The sequence below is a fragment of the Callithrix jacchus genome, chromosome 2, assembly GCF_049354715.1.
Source record: "Callithrix jacchus isolate 240 chromosome 2, calJac240_pri, whole genome shotgun sequence".
NCBI lineage: Eukaryota > Metazoa > Chordata > Mammalia > Primates > Cebidae > Callithrix > Callithrix jacchus.
In genome coordinates this window covers 80,932,155-80,950,774 of record NC_133503.1, presented here as the reverse complement: position 1 = coordinate 80,950,774, position 18,620 = coordinate 80,932,155, and the positions used below count along the sequence as shown (strand labels likewise).

General features: G+C 40.9%; 1 protein-coding gene and 1 long non-coding RNA gene across 5 annotated transcripts in view; one reads left to right on the top strand and one right to left on the bottom strand.

Moving 5' to 3' along the window:
* Positions 1–15,251, bottom strand: part of LOC144581403 (uncharacterized) — a 99,009-nt gene extending 83,758 nt beyond the window's left edge. Inside the window, exons 1-3 of the long non-coding RNA XR_013532091.1 lie at positions 15,054–15,251; positions 13,875–13,961; positions 2,507–2,552 (exon numbers count right to left, since the gene is read on the bottom strand). This is a non-coding gene — a long non-coding RNA (uncharacterized LOC144581403). The remainder of the gene's footprint in view (positions 1–2,506; positions 2,553–13,874; positions 13,962–15,053) is intronic.
* A 125-nt stretch (positions 15,252–15,376) lies between these two features.
* SLC12A2 (solute carrier family 12 member 2) overlaps positions 15,377–18,620 on the top strand; it is a 105,737-nt gene continuing 102,493 nt past the window's right edge. For all 4 annotated transcript variants that reach the window (XM_008991590.5, XM_002744636.6, XM_035290958.3 and 1 more), the window contains exon 1: positions 15,377–16,308. In XM_008991590.5, the coding sequence (XP_008989838.2) occupies positions 15,565–16,308 (744 nt within the window). In that variant the 5' untranslated portion in view covers positions 15,377–15,564. The remainder of the gene's footprint in view (positions 16,309–18,620) is intronic.

Sequence of the window (18,620 nt, the reverse complement as noted above, 5' to 3'; positions counted from 1 at the left end):
GGTATAGAATTCATATCTACATTGAGATACCTTTTCAAAACCAAAACAATGACTACAAAATAATGGGTTTCCATTCTTTTCAGATGATATTTGAAAATTCATTTCATAATAAAAATCCAATACCATGGTATAACTCATGTTTTTTCCCTTTCTCCAGAAACTTAAAGCAAATACTTGAAGTTATAGCAAAGAATCTTAAAATAATACCATTCTTGGTACAACCACTTGGGAAAACAGTGTGACATTATCTGTTGAAGGAGAAGATATACATACTCCATGAACCAGCACTACCCTACTAAATATACACCCTAGAGAGAAATCTACTCATATATTCACCATGATATGTGTATACAAAGTTCACAGTAGGAGTGTTTACAATAGCAAAAAACAAAAGCTAACCTGGAAACCACCAAAATAGTAATTAACATTAGAATGGCTACCTTAATTATGGCATATCTATACATTGGTATATCTATACTAAGAATCATCCTTAGTCTTGCAGAATAAATTTTAAGGTCTGGACATTTATAACTCAAAATTAAGTACAAAGAGGCTAAATATGGAACTGTGTCCAAACCATCACAATAAAAATTAGTACCAGTACAGAGAAGAGATTCTATATTTAGATTAGAAGATGGTACTTCTAATTCCTTCTTCATTAAACCTTTAATATTCATTCCTAAATTAGATTTAGCCATTCATTTTCAAGAATATAACATTTCATGATATTATTTCATAAACTGCAAATGCTCTCAAGCAATCATACGAACATGTCCTTCCTATCATTACTCATATTCACCTAGCTTCACAGAAAGAAACTAAGAGATGGGAAAAAAAGTATAAGAAGCATGTCAAGAGGCTAAAAAACACTACTTAACAAAACAACTTTTTTTTTTTGATATGTGGTCTCACTCTGCCACCCAGGCTGGAGGGCAGTGGTCTGATCTTGGCTCACTGCACTCTCACAATCTCTGCCTCCTGGGTTCAATCAATTCTCAAACGTCAGCCTCTTAAATAGCTGAGACTACAGGTGCGTGCCACCATGCCTGGCTAATTTTTGTATTTTTTGCAGAGATGAGGTTTCACCCTGTTGCCCAGGTGGTCTCGAAATTCTGAGCTCAAGAGATCCTGCCACCTCAGCCTCCCAAAGTGCTAGAATTACAGGTGTTAAACCATGTGATATGGTTTAACAAATCTCATCTTGAATTGTGGCTCCAGTAACTCCCTCATGTTGTGGGAGGGACACTTTGGAAGGTAACTGAATCACGGGGACTGTTCTCCTGTTAATGAATAAGTTTATGAGATCTGATGGGTTTATAAGAGGAAATGCCTTTCACTTGGTTGTTATTCTCTCTCGTCTACTGCCATGTAAGATGTGTACCTTTTGCCTTTCACCGTGATTGTGAGGCTTTCCCAGCTACGTGGAACTGTGAGTCCACTAAACTTTTTTTGTTTTATAAATTACCCAGTCTCAGGTATGCCTTTATCGGCAGCATGAAAATGAACTAATACACCATGCCTGGCCAAAAACAAAATCTTTTTTCCTAGTTCATGCTCCACATTTAAATATATGGTAGCAATAGTGGAGAAGGAAGATAAAGAAAGTTTTGAATTGTTATAATATACATGCACATACAGGTACACACACACACACAAACCATTTGGTAAGGGGAACATTCTTTTTAAATGTTAGCCATGCGTTAACTTTCACTTAATATTTGTAGGAACATTTTCAGTTACATGTTCAACCTAATACCATTTTAATACTAGTATTTTAAATGTTTTATAACTCTTTATAACACAGGAAAACACAGATTTATACCAACGGGCAGAACTTGTCATGATGGGGGATTCCAGTAAAAGACTGTTTCTCAGTCTGCTATGTACAGCCAACTGTCTAAATTTAGACCAATAAAATTTGGCATGTGTGTGTATGATAGGAAGTTGACTGTTTTCTACTCTCTAGTTGTTCCTTCCCACTGACTGGATAATAGCAACAAATGAAGGCTCCCATCTTAAAGTCAGAGGTAGGAGCTTCCTGATGAGAATGACAGAGCTACCTGGCCAGCTTTAGGCAGGTCATTTCTAGATTGCTCTCTAAGTAAAACAGAAATGTCTGTTATTTCAGCACTAAAATCTGAAGATATTGTTATAGAAAATTTTAACATGAAAGTCAAATACTCAGTTAAATTATTTATAGGAAATAGCTGAATCATTGTCATTAATCAAGGTAAAAATCTTTGTCATAAGAATGAGGAGATAAAAATAAAATCTTAAAAAAATATACATATTAATTTTTATGCATATGATCATGTGACAGTAAAGGTCTCTCTGAGCATTAAATCAGTGGTCCCCAACCTTTTTGGCAACAGGGACCATTTCCTTCCACAGACTGAGGTGGTGAGAGCAGATGACTTTGGGATGATTCAAGCACACTACATTTATTGTGCACTTTATTTCTATTATTACTACACTGTAATATATATAAAATAATTATACAACTCACCACAATGTAGAATCGAACTTGTTTTTCTGCAACTAGATGGTTCCACCTGGGGATAATGGGAGAAAGTGACAGATCATCATGCATTAGATTCCTGTAAGGAGCATGCAACCTAGATGCCTCACATGTGCAGTTCACAATAGGGTTCAGGCTCCTGTAAGAATCTAATGCTACTGCTGATCTGATAGGACGTGGAGCTCAGGCAGTAATGTGAGTGATGGGGAGTGGCTGTAGATACAGATGATTATTCCCTTGCTTGCCTGTGGCTCATCTCCTTCTCTGCAGCCTGGTTCCTAATGGTATAGGTCTGTGGCCCAGGGTTTGGGGACCCCTGCATTACATCAAAAGTAAAAATCACACATACAAAAAAAACAAGATACTTACGGCAATAAATTTTCTAAATAGTTGAATGTCAACACTATGAGAAAACTGCAATGCAACTAACATACTGGAGAAAACCAATTTCGTTTAGAGTTTTTGTCATAATACATGAAAAAGCTCTTAAGATGGGTAAAATGACAAAGAACATTGTATTAACACTTTTTTTTGGTTGCAAGACACAGAAACCAAGACTATGGTTAATTTAGATGAAGTAAACTACCAAGAAAGTATGGGAAAGCTAAAAGAAAGAAGAAACAGAGGCAGGAAAAACAAGGGATGTAGTTCAAGAGGGTGCTGGTGGCAGGAACTACCATACAGTCTTCCCTGAGTACTGCCACTGGAATGGATAGTACATATTAATTTTTATGCATATGATCATGTGACAGTAAAGGTCTCTCTGAGCATTAAATCAGTGGTCCCCAACCTTTTTGGCACCAGGGACCATTTCCTTCCACAGACTGGGGTGGTGAGAGCAGATGACTTTGGGAGGCAGGAAAAACAAGGGATGTAGTTCAAGAGGGTGCTGGTGGCAGGAACTACCATATAGGCTGAGGTGGAGAATGGCATAGAGAAAGTTTGATGGAGAGTGCTCTCAGAAGACACAGCTATAAGGAAATGAGGAAGGCAGGATTGGGCAGAGGAAGAAGCAGACTCACAATGAGGATGCAGCTGAAGCCTCAGTCCATCCTACAGGGTGTTCTTTGAGTTAATGGCACTTTAGAATTGTCCCAGAGTCAGTGCCCTTTATATCCACCTTCATCCAGTCAGTGGCCTGGGGCTACCCTCAGACAAGGCAGTTCCTCAGAGAGGGAGGTAGTGAGATATAAGCAACTAAGAGTCCTACAAACATTCTGACTCTCCATCACACCACCCAAAATTCAAAACACTTAAGAGAGCCAAAATGGCATATTTGGTCAGATGTTCACAACGTGGCTGGGGCAGGCAAGCTCCTTTATTATGTACTTCCAAAAATACACACAGAGAGGTAATTTCCCCACTTCATCAAAGAAACAAAACGAAACCCAAACAAAAACAACAACAAAAATTTGTATGCTATTACCACAAGAAGACAGAACGGAAACCACAGAATGAAAACCACACTTCTAGGATACAGTAATGGTCTACTACAGATATGAGATATCAGTAGGAAATTTAGAAATAAAAATATATAAATGATTAATTAATTTTAAAACTGTAACCTTACAAGAAGCCAATAATCTGCAAATTAAACTATCTTTTTCTTTTTGCTAATCAGACTAACAAAGATTAAGAAGAAAGATTTTACACAGACTTTATAAGGGTGGTGGAAGACAGGCATTCAAACACCATGTTGATAGAAGGATAAACTGATAATAACCTTTCTGAAAATCAATTTTGACATGTATGCCAAAAGTTTTAAAAATATGCATACCCTGCTATTTCACTTCTAAGAATTTATCCTAAGGAAATACTCAAGAAGAAAGATACATGCACAAAGATATCCAATGTAGCACTGCTTGCTCTTATTTGTAAAGAAAATAAATGGAGTTTAAAATTAGGCGATAGATTCAGTAAATTAGGATAAATCTAAATAATGAAATATTATGAAGCCATGAGAAATCATGCAATTGCAAGATATCCATTTTCATATACAGAGAAATGGTCACGTTATTGGTTTTAAAAATTATGAAATATACAATAAATCATTTTGTCATACGATAAACAAGAAGATGTTATTTCAGGGTGATGGCATTGTGTTACTTTCTTCTGCTTTTTTCCTATAACTTCTATATTAAACATGTATTACTTTATAATTAGAAAGATATTATAATAAATATCTAATTACTTGACTTCTTACAGATATTAAATTCTTGATATATATTCTATTATATATCAGGAATTATATATTACGGAATATTTACCAAGAATTTAATATTCTTATCTTACATATTAAGAATTTTATGTCTTTAGAAATTGGTTACAATTCTACCATGTGTGGTGTCTCATGCCTGTAATCCCAGCACTTTGGGAGGCCAAGGTAGGTGAATCACTTGAACTCAGGAGTTCAAGACCAGCCTGGCCAACATGAGGAAACTGTCTCTTCTAAAAATAAACAAATTAACCGGGCCTGGTAATGGGTGCCTGTAATACCAGTAACTTGGGAGGCTGAGGCAGGAGAATTGCTTGAACCTGGGAGGTGGAGGCTGCAGTAAGCCTAGATAGTGCCACTGCACTCCAGCCTGGATGACAGAGCAAACCCAATCTTGAAAGAACAAAAAAAGGAATTGTTTACAACGGAGATGGAATTTTAGTCAAACCAATTGCAACAGCACATCAAAAAACTTATCACGATCAAGAAGGTTTCATCCAGGGGATGCAAGGCTGGTTCAACATACGCAAGTCTATAAAGGTAATCCACCACATAAACAGAACCAAAGACAAAAACCACATGATTATTTCAATAGAGGCAGAGAAGGTCTTGGACAAAATTCAATAGCCCTTTATGCTAAAAACCCTCAATAAACTAGGTATTGACTGAACGTATCTCAAAATAATAAAAGCTATCTATGACAAACCCACAGCCAATATCATACTGAATGGGCAAAAACTGGAAGCATTCCCTTTGAAATCTGGCACTAGACAAGGATGCTCTTTCTCACCGCTCCTATTCAATACAGTATTGGAAGTTCTAGCCAGAACAATCAGTCAAGGAAAAGAAATAAAGCATATTCAATTAGGAAAGGATGAAGTCAAATTGTCTCTATTTGCAGACAACATGACTGTATATTTAGAAGAACCCAAATCTCCTGAAACTGGAAAGCAACTTCAGCAAAGTCTCAGAATACAAAATCAATGTGCAGAAATCACAAGCATTCCTATACACCAATAACAGACTAATAGAGAGCCAAATCATCAGCGAACTCCCATTCAATTGTTACAAAGAGAATAAAATATATAGGAATACAACTAACAAAGGATGTAAAGGACCTATTCAGTGAGAACTACAAACCACTGCTCAATGAAATAAGAGAGGACACAGATGGAAAAACATTCCATGCTCATGGTTAGGAAGAATTAACATTATGAAAACGCCCATACTGCCCAAAGTAATTTATAGATTCAATGTTAACCCCATCAAGCTACCAATGACCCTCTTCACAGAACTGGAAAAAACCACCTTAAACTTCACATAGAACCAAAAGAGAGCCTGCATGGCCAAGACAATTCTATGCAAAAAGAACAAAACTGGAGGCATCACACTACCTGACTTCAAACTATACTACAAGGCTACAGTAATCAAAACAGCATGGTACTGATACCAAAACAAAGATATAGATCAATGGAACAGAACAGAGGCCTCGGAGGCAACGCCACCACACATGTAGATGTGTGGTTTGTCAGATGGTTGGAAAACCATCTGATCTTTGACAAACCTGACAAAAACAAGCAATGGGGAAAGGATTCCCTTTTTAATAAATGGTGTTGGCAAACTGGCTAGCCATGTGTGGCAAACTGGCTAGCCATGTGCAGAAAACAGAAACTGGACCCCTTCCTGACACCTCACACTAAAATTAACTCCAAATGGATTAAAGACTTAAATAAGACCTAACACCATAAAAACTCTAAAAGAAAACCTAGGCAAAACCATTCAGGACATAGGCATAGGCAAGGACTTCATGACTAAAACACCAAAAGCACTGGCAACAAAAGCCAAAATAGACAAATGGGATCTAATTGAACTCTAGAGCTTCTGCACAGCAAAAGAAACAATCATCAGAGTCAATCAGCAACCAACAGAATGGGAAAAAATTTTTGCAATCTACCCATCTGACAAAGGGCTAATATCCAGAATCCATAAAGAACTAAAACAGATTTACAAGAACAAAACAAACAAACCCATTCAAAAGTAGTCAAAGGACATGAACAGATACTTTTCAAAAGAAGACATATATGAGGCCAACAAACATATGAAAAAAATGCTCATCATCACTGCTCATTAGAGAAATGCAAATCAAATCCACGTTGAGATACCGTCTCACACCAGTTAGAATGGCGATCATTAAGAAATCTGGAGACAACAGATGCTGGAGAGGATATGGAGAAAAAGGAAAACTTCTACACTGTTGGTGAGAATGTAAATTAGTTTAACCATTGTGGAAGACAGTGTGGTGATTCCTCAAGGACCTAGAATAGAAATTCCATTTGACCCAGCAATCCCATTACTGGGTGTATCCAAAGGATTACAGGTCTTTCTATTATAAAGACACATGCACATGTATGTTCACTGCGGCACTGTTTACAATAGCAAAGGCCTGGAACCAACGCAAATGCCCATGGACAATAGACTAGACAAGGAAAATATGGCACATATACACCATGGCATACTATACAGCCATAAAAATGGATGAGTTCGTGTCCTTTGTATGGACATGGATGAATCTGGAAACCATCATTCTCAGCAAACTGACACAAGAACAGAAAATCAAGCACTGCATGTTTTCACACATAAGTGGGTGTTGAACAATGAGAACACATGGACACAGGGAGGGAAACATCACACACTGGGGTCCATTGTGGGGGATCAGGGGAGGGACAGCAGGGGGTGGGGAGGTTGGGGATGGATAACATGAGGAGAAATGCCAGATATAGGTGACGAAAGGATGGAGGCAACAAGCCACATTGTCATGTATGTACCTATGCAAATATCCTGCATGATGTGCACATGTACCTCAGAACCTAAAGTACAATAAACGAAAACAAAAACAACAAGAAACATTTCTTGTCTAGTCAGAAGAGCTGATATGCAGGGCCATATTCAGTCAGCTGCTACTTCAGTTTTTTTTTTTTTTTGAGACAGAGTTTCGCTCTTGTTACCCAGGCTGGAGTGCAATGGCGTGATCTCGGCTCACCGCAACCTCCGCCGCCTGGGTTCAGGCAATTCTCCTGCCTCAGCCTCCTGAGTATCTGGGATTACAGGCACACGTCACCGTGCCCAGCTAATTTTTTGTATTTTTTTTTTTTTTAATTTTTTATTGGATTATAGGTTTTGGAGTACATGAGCAGAGCATGCAAGACAGTTGCGTAGATACACACATGGCAGTGTGCTTTGCTTTTCTTCTCCCCTTCACCCACATTTGGCATTTCTCCCCAGGCTATCCCTCCCCACCTCCCCCTCCCACTGGCCCTCCCCTTTTCCCCCCAATAGACCCACTGTTTAGTACTGGGTTTCACCATGTTGACCAGAATGGTCTCGATCTATTGACCTCGTGATCCACTCGTCTCAGCCTCCCAAAGTGCTGGGATTACAGGCTTGAGCCACCGTGCCTGGCCCTACTTCAGTTTTAAATGAAAACAATTACATAACTGTAATAACTTATCTTTAGACCTTCATAATCATGTTTTAAAAAACTACAATATTGAACCTAATAGTTTTGGCCCACATTTAAAGGAAGATTAAATTACTTGCAAAGGGCCAGAGGAAGGTAATAAAAATAATTACATACTTAGAAATTTGGCCCTATAATGACATGCAAAAGGAAATCATTTAGAAAATAAAACTGAAAACAATCTTACACTTCTATGGGTTATAGTAACCTCTGAAGAATGGGACAAGAAGTCAAAAAATTGAATTATGATGAGAATAATTTAATTTAGTCATTCAGAAAAACTTCTGATTCTTGGATAAGCATTTGAGTGATTATTAATGTCCAATGCTATGGCATAAGGACTTGTAACCACTAAGATGTGTTACTAAATATTATTAAAAAAAAGTGTCAAAGGTAGAGTATTCTGCAAAGTAGGGGCTTATTACATAACCCTTTAAGATCTTTTCCATATTTATGATTTTTAAAAGATTTTGGGCATCTTATAATTATAAAAACGTATCTTGCCAGGTGCAGTGGCTCATGCCTGCAATCTCAGCACCTTGGGAGGCCAAGGCACGCAGATCATCTGAGGTCCAGAGTTCGAGACCAGCCTGACCAACATGGAGAAACTCTGTCTTTACTAAAATTACAAAATTAGTTGGGTATGGTGGTACACAGCTTTAATCCCAGGTATTACAGAGGCTGAGCCAGGAGAATCACTAGAACCCAGGAGGTAGAGGTTGCAGTGAGCCAAGATTGTGCCACTGCACTTCAGCCTGGACAACAGAGTGAAATCCATCTTAAGAAAAAAAAAATCTTATTTTTATGGCTTTTCAAAAGTGAAAATGGATTAATCATTAAGAAATATAATAGAACATAAAAATATTAGAGACTTTTCATTAATATTGAGAAAATATAAGTACACAGGAAATGCATTATTTGGCTCCATAAACGGTGAGCAATTAAACTACTTACTAAAATATAAGGACATGTGTATTTTTGAAGTGTCAGTGTTTGTATTTTAAATCTTTTTTTAAAGTATAGTGCAATGTAGTGAATGCAGACAAAATGTTCCTATAACATATTTACACAGATTTTGCTTTTAGATAGGAGTCTTGCAACCATGCCCAGGTTGGTTTTGAACTTCAGGGCTGAAGTGAAGCCGATGCAGTAGCTGGGATTACAGACACCCACCAATTTATAATATTAGTTTTAAAGGGCTCAGATGAAGGAAAAAAGAATGGATTTAAGATGAATAAAAAATAATCATCCTTTGTCTGGCTTGTTCCTTCTTCCAAATATATGGCAGCAACATAATGACAGTAAAAACTGCCCTAAAAATCTGTAACATAAAAAAAAAAATCCCTTATACGTTACTCAAAAAATTACCTAAATACCTCTCAAAATCAAAACAAAAAGCAAAGTAAAAAACAAAACAGGACATACTTGTAAAAATACCTTTAGGTTGTATCTTAGCACTATTTGTTTTTTGAATAAAATATTAAGTTTTAAGCATTTATTTAATGTTTACATACATTAGGCCTTACCATGCTATGAGGCACTGTTCTAAGTATCTTACAAATAGCACTTTATGTAATCCTCATAGCAATATAAGAAAGCTGGGTGTGGTGGCTCACGCCTGTAATTCCAGCACTTTGGAAGGCCCAGGCTGGTAGATTGCTTAAGTCCAAGAGTTCAAGACTAGCTTAGGTAACATGAGGAAACCCTGTATCTACAAAAAACAAAAAAAATTAGCTGGGCATGGTGGCCTATACCTGTGGTCCCAACTACTCAAGAGGCTGAGGTGGGAAGATCATTCGAGCCTGGGAGATGAAGGCTGCAGGGAGCTCTAATCTTATCACTGCTTTCCAGACTGCGTGGCAGAGTAAGACCCTGTCTTAAAAAAAAAAAAAAAGCTACCACTATTATACCCCATTTTATAGACTAGGAAACTGAGGCACAGAGGTGACACTAGGCCAAGATCATAAAACAACTAGTGGAGCAGAGATTCAAATCCAGGCCATCTGGTGCCAGAGTCCAAATGTGTCATCACTAAGCTATTATGTAAAAGTATTTACTTCAAATATTAATATTTGATAACAACTTTGAAGTTTATAAATGTCCACAACCTGTTAGAAGTACAAAAGTAATCACAAATAACTTTTCTAATACAGAATTTAAATTGTAAAAGATTTCCTTGACTAGATTTATGACAAATACATAGGTAGACAAAAATAGGGATAAGAAAGAAAAAGACTGCTCTTTAACTGCATTTGTCATACATTTACTACTTGGGTAAGCAAAAAAACTTGAACTCTCTCTTTTGAAAGACATAATTTACAAATATTAATTTATATATTACTTAGAGAGAAAGCATAGTGCAACTAAACTAAGCTCAGTCTAACTAAACTAAGCATAGTACAACTAAACTAAGCACACTAAAACTCACTATAAGAAAAAAAAAGAAAAGAAAGGGAGCTAGTTTAAAACTCACTATAAAGAAAAAGAAAAAAGGAAAAGAAAGGGAGCTGACTTTAAAGGTTCTACATGGGTTTGCACTTCACATGTTCTGATGCTGCAGATATGAGAAGTTGTAGGTCTAACATAATTTATGTCTTCTCTTAGGACATTTTGGCATTCGTGAATTGACAAGTTTGGAATAACAACTATGCAAGTCACTTCTAATCTTAAAATTCCAAGTACATGAAATACATATTATTAAGTACTCAGACACACACATTGTCAAAAGCTGATCTTGTGGCAAAAAAGGAAATAGAGCAGTCAGTCAGGTCCCCACCATGGCACTGACAGCAAGTCTGTTCTCAAGATTAGTCTCTAAACTGACCAATAAGTCCGACCATGAAATGTTTGCCAACAATTAAGTAAAGAAGACCTCTCTTGAGAAATTTTTCTTAAGTTTCACAAACATTTTGATAGTTCCTGGAATGTTTGTGGCCCTCCCCTCACTGCATCGCTCTCTCATTTTGTTGGCTTATACATGTTAGTAAGGTCAATATATAGTCAACTCACTTTTCTCTGCCTCTTGGCCCAATTTAACACAGCTGATCCTATTTTCAAATGCCTTCATCTGATTTTCTTCTCACCTCTTAGGCCATACGCCCTTTGTAGGTCTTTTATGTGGTCATTAATGTTGAAATTACCTATTTTTTACTTAACCACGTTTTTCATCTGTAAAATGGGTGTAATCCTAAGATTTTCTTCATAGTGTTGTGAGAATTAAGTAAGATTATATATGTATAGATTTTGGCACAGTATCCAGGACATAAATTCTCTATAAAGGTTAGCTACTATTACTACTATCAACTCAAGACTAGATTAGCGAAATTGTGTCCTGCCTTCCCATGCTTCCTCTTCCTCATCGTCCCTCTTCTACTCACAATATAACTAGTTTTATTTTCATTTATTTATTTTTTGAGACAGCATCTCACTCTCTCGCCCAGGCTGGATGCTGTGGTGCAATCATAGCTCACTACAACCTCCACGTCAAGTGATCCTCCCACCTCAGCCTCCCAGGGAGCTGGGACTACAGGTACATGCCACCATGCCTGGCTCTTTTTTTTTTCTTAGTAGAGATGGAGTTTCATCATTGTTGCCCAGGCTGGTCTCAAACTCCTGAGCTCAAGCCATACACCTGCCTTGGCCTCCCGAAGTGTTGGGATTACAGGAATGAGACACGATGCCAGGCCTAGAGAGTTCTAATAAGTGCAAATCTGATCATGTGCCCCTCTATCTAGAAACTCGTTAATATTTTCATAGAGCGTTTAGAATACAGACTCATCTCTTACTACTTTTGCCCCCTAACCCCTATGCTTTAATCAAACTGATTTCAACCTTCTTGACAGTCGCTGCTCACTCCATGAGGGCATTTGTCCACAATATTTCCCCTGTTTAAAACCCTCTGCAAGTTACAGTTTGGTCCTAGTTTTCCTTTAGACCTTTGTTGAAAAGTCACTTCCATCTTGACTAAATCTAGCCTACTTTGCATTCTCTTTATACCATGTTCCTCTCTCCTAGAACTTCTATTTGCAGTTACATATTTATATGAGTGACTACTATTTATTTTTTCTACACATTTGTGTTTTCTCCAATGGACATCTCAGACTAAGCTCCTGATATTCATCCCACCCAAAGCTGTTCCTTCAGCCTCCTTCTCCATCTCAGAAAATAGCAATACCAGTTGCTCAGGCCAAAACCCTTGGACTCTCTCACATTCCACATCCATCAGCAAATTCTATTGTGTCCCCAGAATTCAACTACTTTCCCCCATTTCCACTGCTACCCACTGTGGTCAAGGCCCTATCATTGCTTCCTGGATTGTTGTAATATCTCTTAACACATCTTGCTTCTTTCACCCAACCACTTAACCCTTGCCTACCTACAAGACAGCTAGATCAACCCTTAAAAGTGGCAGATCACGTCATTCCTTCACTGAAACCTTCCAACAACTTGCCATCTGCCAAGGACTGAATTGTGTCCCCCACCAAATTCATATGTTGAAGCTCTAACACCTATATGACTGTATTGCAGATGGTGCTTTCAAGGAGGTAATTAAGGTTAACTGACATCATCAGGATGAAGCCTTGATCCCACAGAACGGGAGCCCTTATAAGAAAAAGAAGAGACAATGCTCTCTCTTTAGTGAGGAGACATTGAGAAGGTACTGTCTGCAAGCCGAAAAGAAAACCGTACCTGATAATGCTGGCACTCTGATCTCAGACTTTCCAGCCTGCAGAATCAGGAAAAAACGTATTTCTATTGTTTGAGCCACCCAGTCTATGATATTTTGTTACGGAAGCCTGAGCTGACCAACACATCATTCTATTCAAAGTCAAGTATGTCTAAGAGCCATAAAGGTCCTAAACATTCTGATCTATTATGTCCCAGATCCTTAGCTCTCTGATGTAATTGCCTTTGATTCTTCCCATCTCTTAAGCAAGTTCCAGCCAAAGTGGCCTACATGCAATTCCATGAGCATGCTAGGCATGCTCCTACTTTGGGGTTTTTGGTTTTCCTCTGCTTGAAACATTTTTTTCCCAAAAATTCACATCGCTCACTTCCTCACCCAAATGTCACCTTCTCAGTGAGGCCACCCTATGGAAAATTTTACGATCCCCACTTCACACTAATATCCCATTTCCCTTTCCTTAGTACTCACAACTTGGATGCTATGTATTTTATCTAGTTTTCTTGTCCATTGTTTCTCTCTCTCTTACTAGAATGAACTCCATGAAAGATGGGATTGTCTGTTTTGCTCATCGCTATATCCCATAAATAAAGAGCAGCTTATAGCAGTTGTTCAATATTCTTTCAACTAAATGAATGTTGAATTCTAATAGTGGCAGAATTAGTAGTGGAGCTGAAAGGTACTACATATATCAACTATTAATGTAGCAGTTCCCTAGCAGAAAACTGCACTGCTTAAAGGACCACCTGATTTTTCTGGCCTCCTCTAGTTATTACTAAAGCTCAAAAGGAGCTTTAAAAATCTTAATGCAACAGCTGTTTTTCCCTCTCACCATCTTTTAAAATAGAAATGATAAAATAGGCTGAAAAGTTGTCAAGTTCAAATAAGATCATGGTTATGACAATTTTTTGAAAATTGCCTGGTTGCGGCTTTTACTTACAGCATTTTCAAATAGTTCTGCCAACTCTGTGGCTCTTTCTTCACGTTTCAAGTGTTCAGCAAACGATGGTGTTCGTCCCCATAAGTCAAGTTTAAAAATACAAAAATAAAGTACATTAAAACCAAGTGATTGGAGGATGCCATTCATTGATTTTACTTAGGACTTTGGGAATAATTTAGTTTTTTAAAATTTCTGCTGCTAAGAAAGTTGGAAAACAGTTACATTCCCTTAAATTGTACGTAAGAGAAAATAGACCTGCAGAGGAGTACCTTTCTGTTTCTATATAGACAGAGGAATTTTGCACAACCCAAATCATGCAGAAACCTCCTGGTAAGGATTCCCCGGGTAGTTACTGCGGACATTGTATTCTGAGAGATGAGCTTCTTACCACTTTTGGAAATGCCTTAAATTAAAACTCGTCTTGAAACAACATGACATCTCAACGAGGCTCCCTTCTCACCTTAGAACATCAGCTTTTAAAATAAAGGTGTCATCAGAAGTGTGGAGACACCCACAGCATCACAACTGGCATTAAATTAATCTCTGGTTATGCCAACCTAGGTCTGCCCGGGAGGGTGAGTCTACCGCTCGAAAGCGGCACAGAGGAAATCCTGCCTCCCTCGGGTTCAGGCCCGGAATTAGGAGCGGAGATTCAGGGCAGAGGGCCAGAACTCGGAGCAAACCAGGCTGTGCAGCACACCTAGACCGCGGCTCCGGAAGCGGCAGCGGCCCCGACCGGAAAGCCCCCCGGCATCGCCCGCAGGAACCACGCCGGGCCTGCGGCTCCAGCCAAACCTCGGGTACCACGCGCCTAAGTGGGAAGCGGCACTGACGCCTGCAGCATCTCGCGAGATTTCGCCGGCTCAGCCCAAGTACTGCGAGTTCACCAAAGCGGGGAAAAAAAACCAGCGGGCGAAAGCCTGTGAAGCCCAGGCTGGGGCACTGGGGAGGCAGCTGCCGCGGGAGCATCAGCTACTGGCGTGAGGCGAGGCAGGGCCGGTGCACCGTCCACAGCCCCGTGACCTGGGCTGCCGGTCCACTGACGCGCGGCCTCGGGGCGGAGAGAGGGGAGGCGGCCGGTGAGCTCGCTTCTCTTCGCCGCAGAGCGCGGCGGGGGAGGGAGGTGAAGGCGTGGGTGGAGGGCGACGGAAGAGGAGGTAGCGGCGCGGAGATCCTACCGGCCACATCACTGAGGCGGCGCGTAGCCGCGCCTGCTCCCCAATTGCGTCGCTCGTGTTGCCCGCACTGTCCAAGGCCCGGCGCGGACTGGCTGGTCGCCATCCTCTCACGGGCCGCTTTCGCGTTGGGTCGCGCAGGAGCCGCGAAGGAGCGGTTCGCTGAGGAGCGTCCGCCGCGCGCCGCTGCGGGTCCGTGGGTAGGCGGGCTGAGGGGCGGGGGAGCCTCCGGCCCCGCCTCCCGCGTGCTGCTGCTCCAGCCGCCGCCGCCGCCGCCGCAGCGGCTCCGCCGAGGCTTTAAACAGCGGGGCCCGCCCCGCGCCCGCCGCACTCGCGCGCTCGCTCGGCTACCGGTGGCTTTTGTGCCCGCCCGGCTAGTAGCGGCCAGCGGGCGGCGGGGAGAGTGACTCCTTCACCTGGCTTTGCGGCCGAGGCCACCGCGGGTCAGGGGTGCGGAGGGCGCGCTGCCGGAGACGTCCGCCGGGCTCGGCAGTTCCGCCGAGGGTCGGGCAGCGATGGAGCCGGGGCCCACGGCGCCCTCCTCCGGCGCCCCGGGACTGGCCCGGGTTGGGGAGACGCCGCTAGCTGATGCGCCGGCCGCCGCCAGGGTGGAACTGCCCGGCACAGCTGTGCACTCGGTGTCGGAGGATGCTGCGCCCGGGAGCCGGGACAGCGGCGAGGTCCTGGGTGAGGGCGCTGCGGCGGGCAGAGACGGGTTGGGCAGACCCTTGGGGCCCACCCCGAGCCAGAGCCGTTTCCAGGTGGACCTGGTTTCCGAGAACGCCGGACGGGCAGCTGCTGCGGCGGCGGCGGCGGCGGCTGCGGCTGGTGCTGGGGCGGGGGCCAAGCAGACCCCCGCGGTCGGGAAAGCCAGCGGCGAGAGCGGGCTGGCTAAGGGCAGCGAGGAAGCCAAGGGGCGCTTCCGCGTGAACTTCGTGGACCCAGCTGCCTCCTCTTCGGCTGAAGACAGCCTGTCGGATGTGGCCGGGGTCGGAGGCGAAGGGCCCAACGTGAGCTTTCAGAACGGCGGGGACACGGTGCTGAGCGAGGGCAGCAGCCTGCACTCCGGCGGCGGCGGCAGTGGGCACCACCAGCACTACTACTATGATACCCACACCAACACCTACTACCTGCGCACCTTCGGCCACAACACCATGGACGCTGTGCCCAGGATCGATCACTACCGGCACACAGCCGCGCAGTTGGGCGAGAAGCTGCTCCGGCCCAGCCTGGCGGAGCTTCACGACGAGCTGGAAAAGGTGAGCTCGCCCAGCCCTTTTTTTTTCCCCCAGCCCCTGGTGCATGCTGACCTCGGGATGTGGCTGCAGACTCTTCCCGGGTGAGCTGGCGAGAGTTGACATGCACGACTTGCTGGCATCTCTGGATTCAGCTGTCAAGGGTGGAATTGCAGAGGAATGTAACTTAATCTCTTAAAAGTTTGCAGCGGGTTTGGCTAGTTATGTGATACTGGAGAGACTGCCTTTAACAACCTTCCCCATCCAGTTATGTATCTCGCGTGCACTTTCTCACCCACGCTTAACAGTCACCACCCCTCTGAATGACAATTGTGTTTGTCGGCCCCTGAGAAGGGAATGTGCGGGAGGTTTAGGTGAGGACCTCTCTTGGGAGAGGTTGGAGAGTACCTATCAGCTATGTCCTTCTTAAAGATTGTATTATGTGGCTTATGTACGCCTATTAGGGATCCCAAGAGTGGGGACGTTGGTGTTTGAAGGAAAATTTTAACGGGGTGTGTTTACAGTCTGAATTATTAATGCTCAATTCTTGCAATCTTGAAGATGTAAAGGATCATAGCAATCTTAAGTTTTGGGACACGCTGTTCCTGATAATGACATAAATCTATTTTTTTTTTTTTTTTTGCAATGAAAACGTTTTGGGAAAGATCTATATTTTAAAAAAAGGTGGGGGGGGGAGGAACGAGTCTTTAACGAAAGAAGGGAAACAGGAGAATTGATTTTTCTATAGAGGATGACCAGAAAGACCTTTGGGATCTTTGCGATAAGCTGTTATACTTTGTAAATAGAAAATCCCCATAAACTCATTTATTTTTGTAACTCTGTTTTTAGGGTCACATAAGACTTATTTCTTCAGTGTTCAATATCATTGTTTTGAGATAACATTGGTACTTTCGAGATTTTATTAATGTTTAACTTCGTTATGAGCCGGGATTACTTGAAGACTTTCCTTTAAAAGTTTATAATTACTACATAGATGGAATTTTGTGAACAAGAGGATGGTATCACATAGGTTGAAATGATGATCATAGTGTGGAAAAGTTTAAATCCAGTATGTAATTTCTTTTGGATATAATTATTTGATCTCATACAGTCATTTCATACAAAACTGTACTTGTCCCAGTGTTTGATAATGTAACACTCACACAGAGGTAATTACAGAGGTCCCAACTCTTACAGCTTATTGATTGTTTAAAAGCCTGACATCATTTAGCTTTAGATAATACTATTCTTGTTATTGCATTGTGGTATTTTTTCATAATCAGAAGCAAAACAATGTCTACAACGTTTCTTTTATTCATACTCCTGTTGTTTCTTTCAAGTCTCTTCTTTTTTTCTTCTCGAAATCAAAAATCATTGTAGACAAAAGTAGATGAGCAGGCAATTTACCTTTTCTTAGAACATTTTTACTAATGAAAATACTATACAGATATATTTTAGATTTATTTTACCAAAGCTGAGTAGGTGAACAGTAAAATGATCTGTATTTGCCCATACATTTTAGAAAGACTTCCAGTTGAAAGTTATTAATCTTGAGCTTATATACTTCCTAAGGAAGTTTTTGCTCAACAAAGCACTTCAAATTATCTAAAACTTTAGATTGTGTGTGTTTGTGTTTTTTGCTTGACTTTTTGGTTCAAAGTGTTTGAAAAACAATACCTGTATTGTTAGCTGTACGGTAATTGAAGAAGTCACTCAACCTCGTGGCTTGAACTTTCCAGGGTTATCATGAAGATTAGAAAAAATGCAATAAAAGTGATCATGTTCAGTGTGTGAAAAATAATGGCTAGAGTAGTTATTATTTCCCTCTTACAGTGGCCCTTCAGAAGACTCTAGGATCCCAATTTTATATTCTTTTAATTCTTATGTTATTAGGTGAATATAGTATATAAAATGTTATATCCAGTTTCCTTTATGCAACAGGTAGTTAATTCTTCATAGTTTTTTTACCTTTTGCCACTCATAATCTTTATGGCCACTGTTTTATTGGGTTAACTAATAACTACATATTGAAGATAATTTTGCTTAGAATTTTAGCAGATGGATTAAAGAAATGGTGTTAAGTAGTAGAAATATGACTACATACCACTGTTGAAGGAGGTACAGACAGGTGGGGTGGTAAAGTAAGTTGGCTGGATTCCCGGAAGTTGTCCCTTACTGTCTAAATTGACTTCTACCTCTCTAACACTTTCTCTAATGATTCTAGCCTTCAGTGAATTATAATATTTAGAATTTCTGTAACACCTAATTCTAGCAGTTGACTGATTGGCATGTACTCTACTTTGGTCTGCTAAGTGCGTAACTATCTACCATGGGAC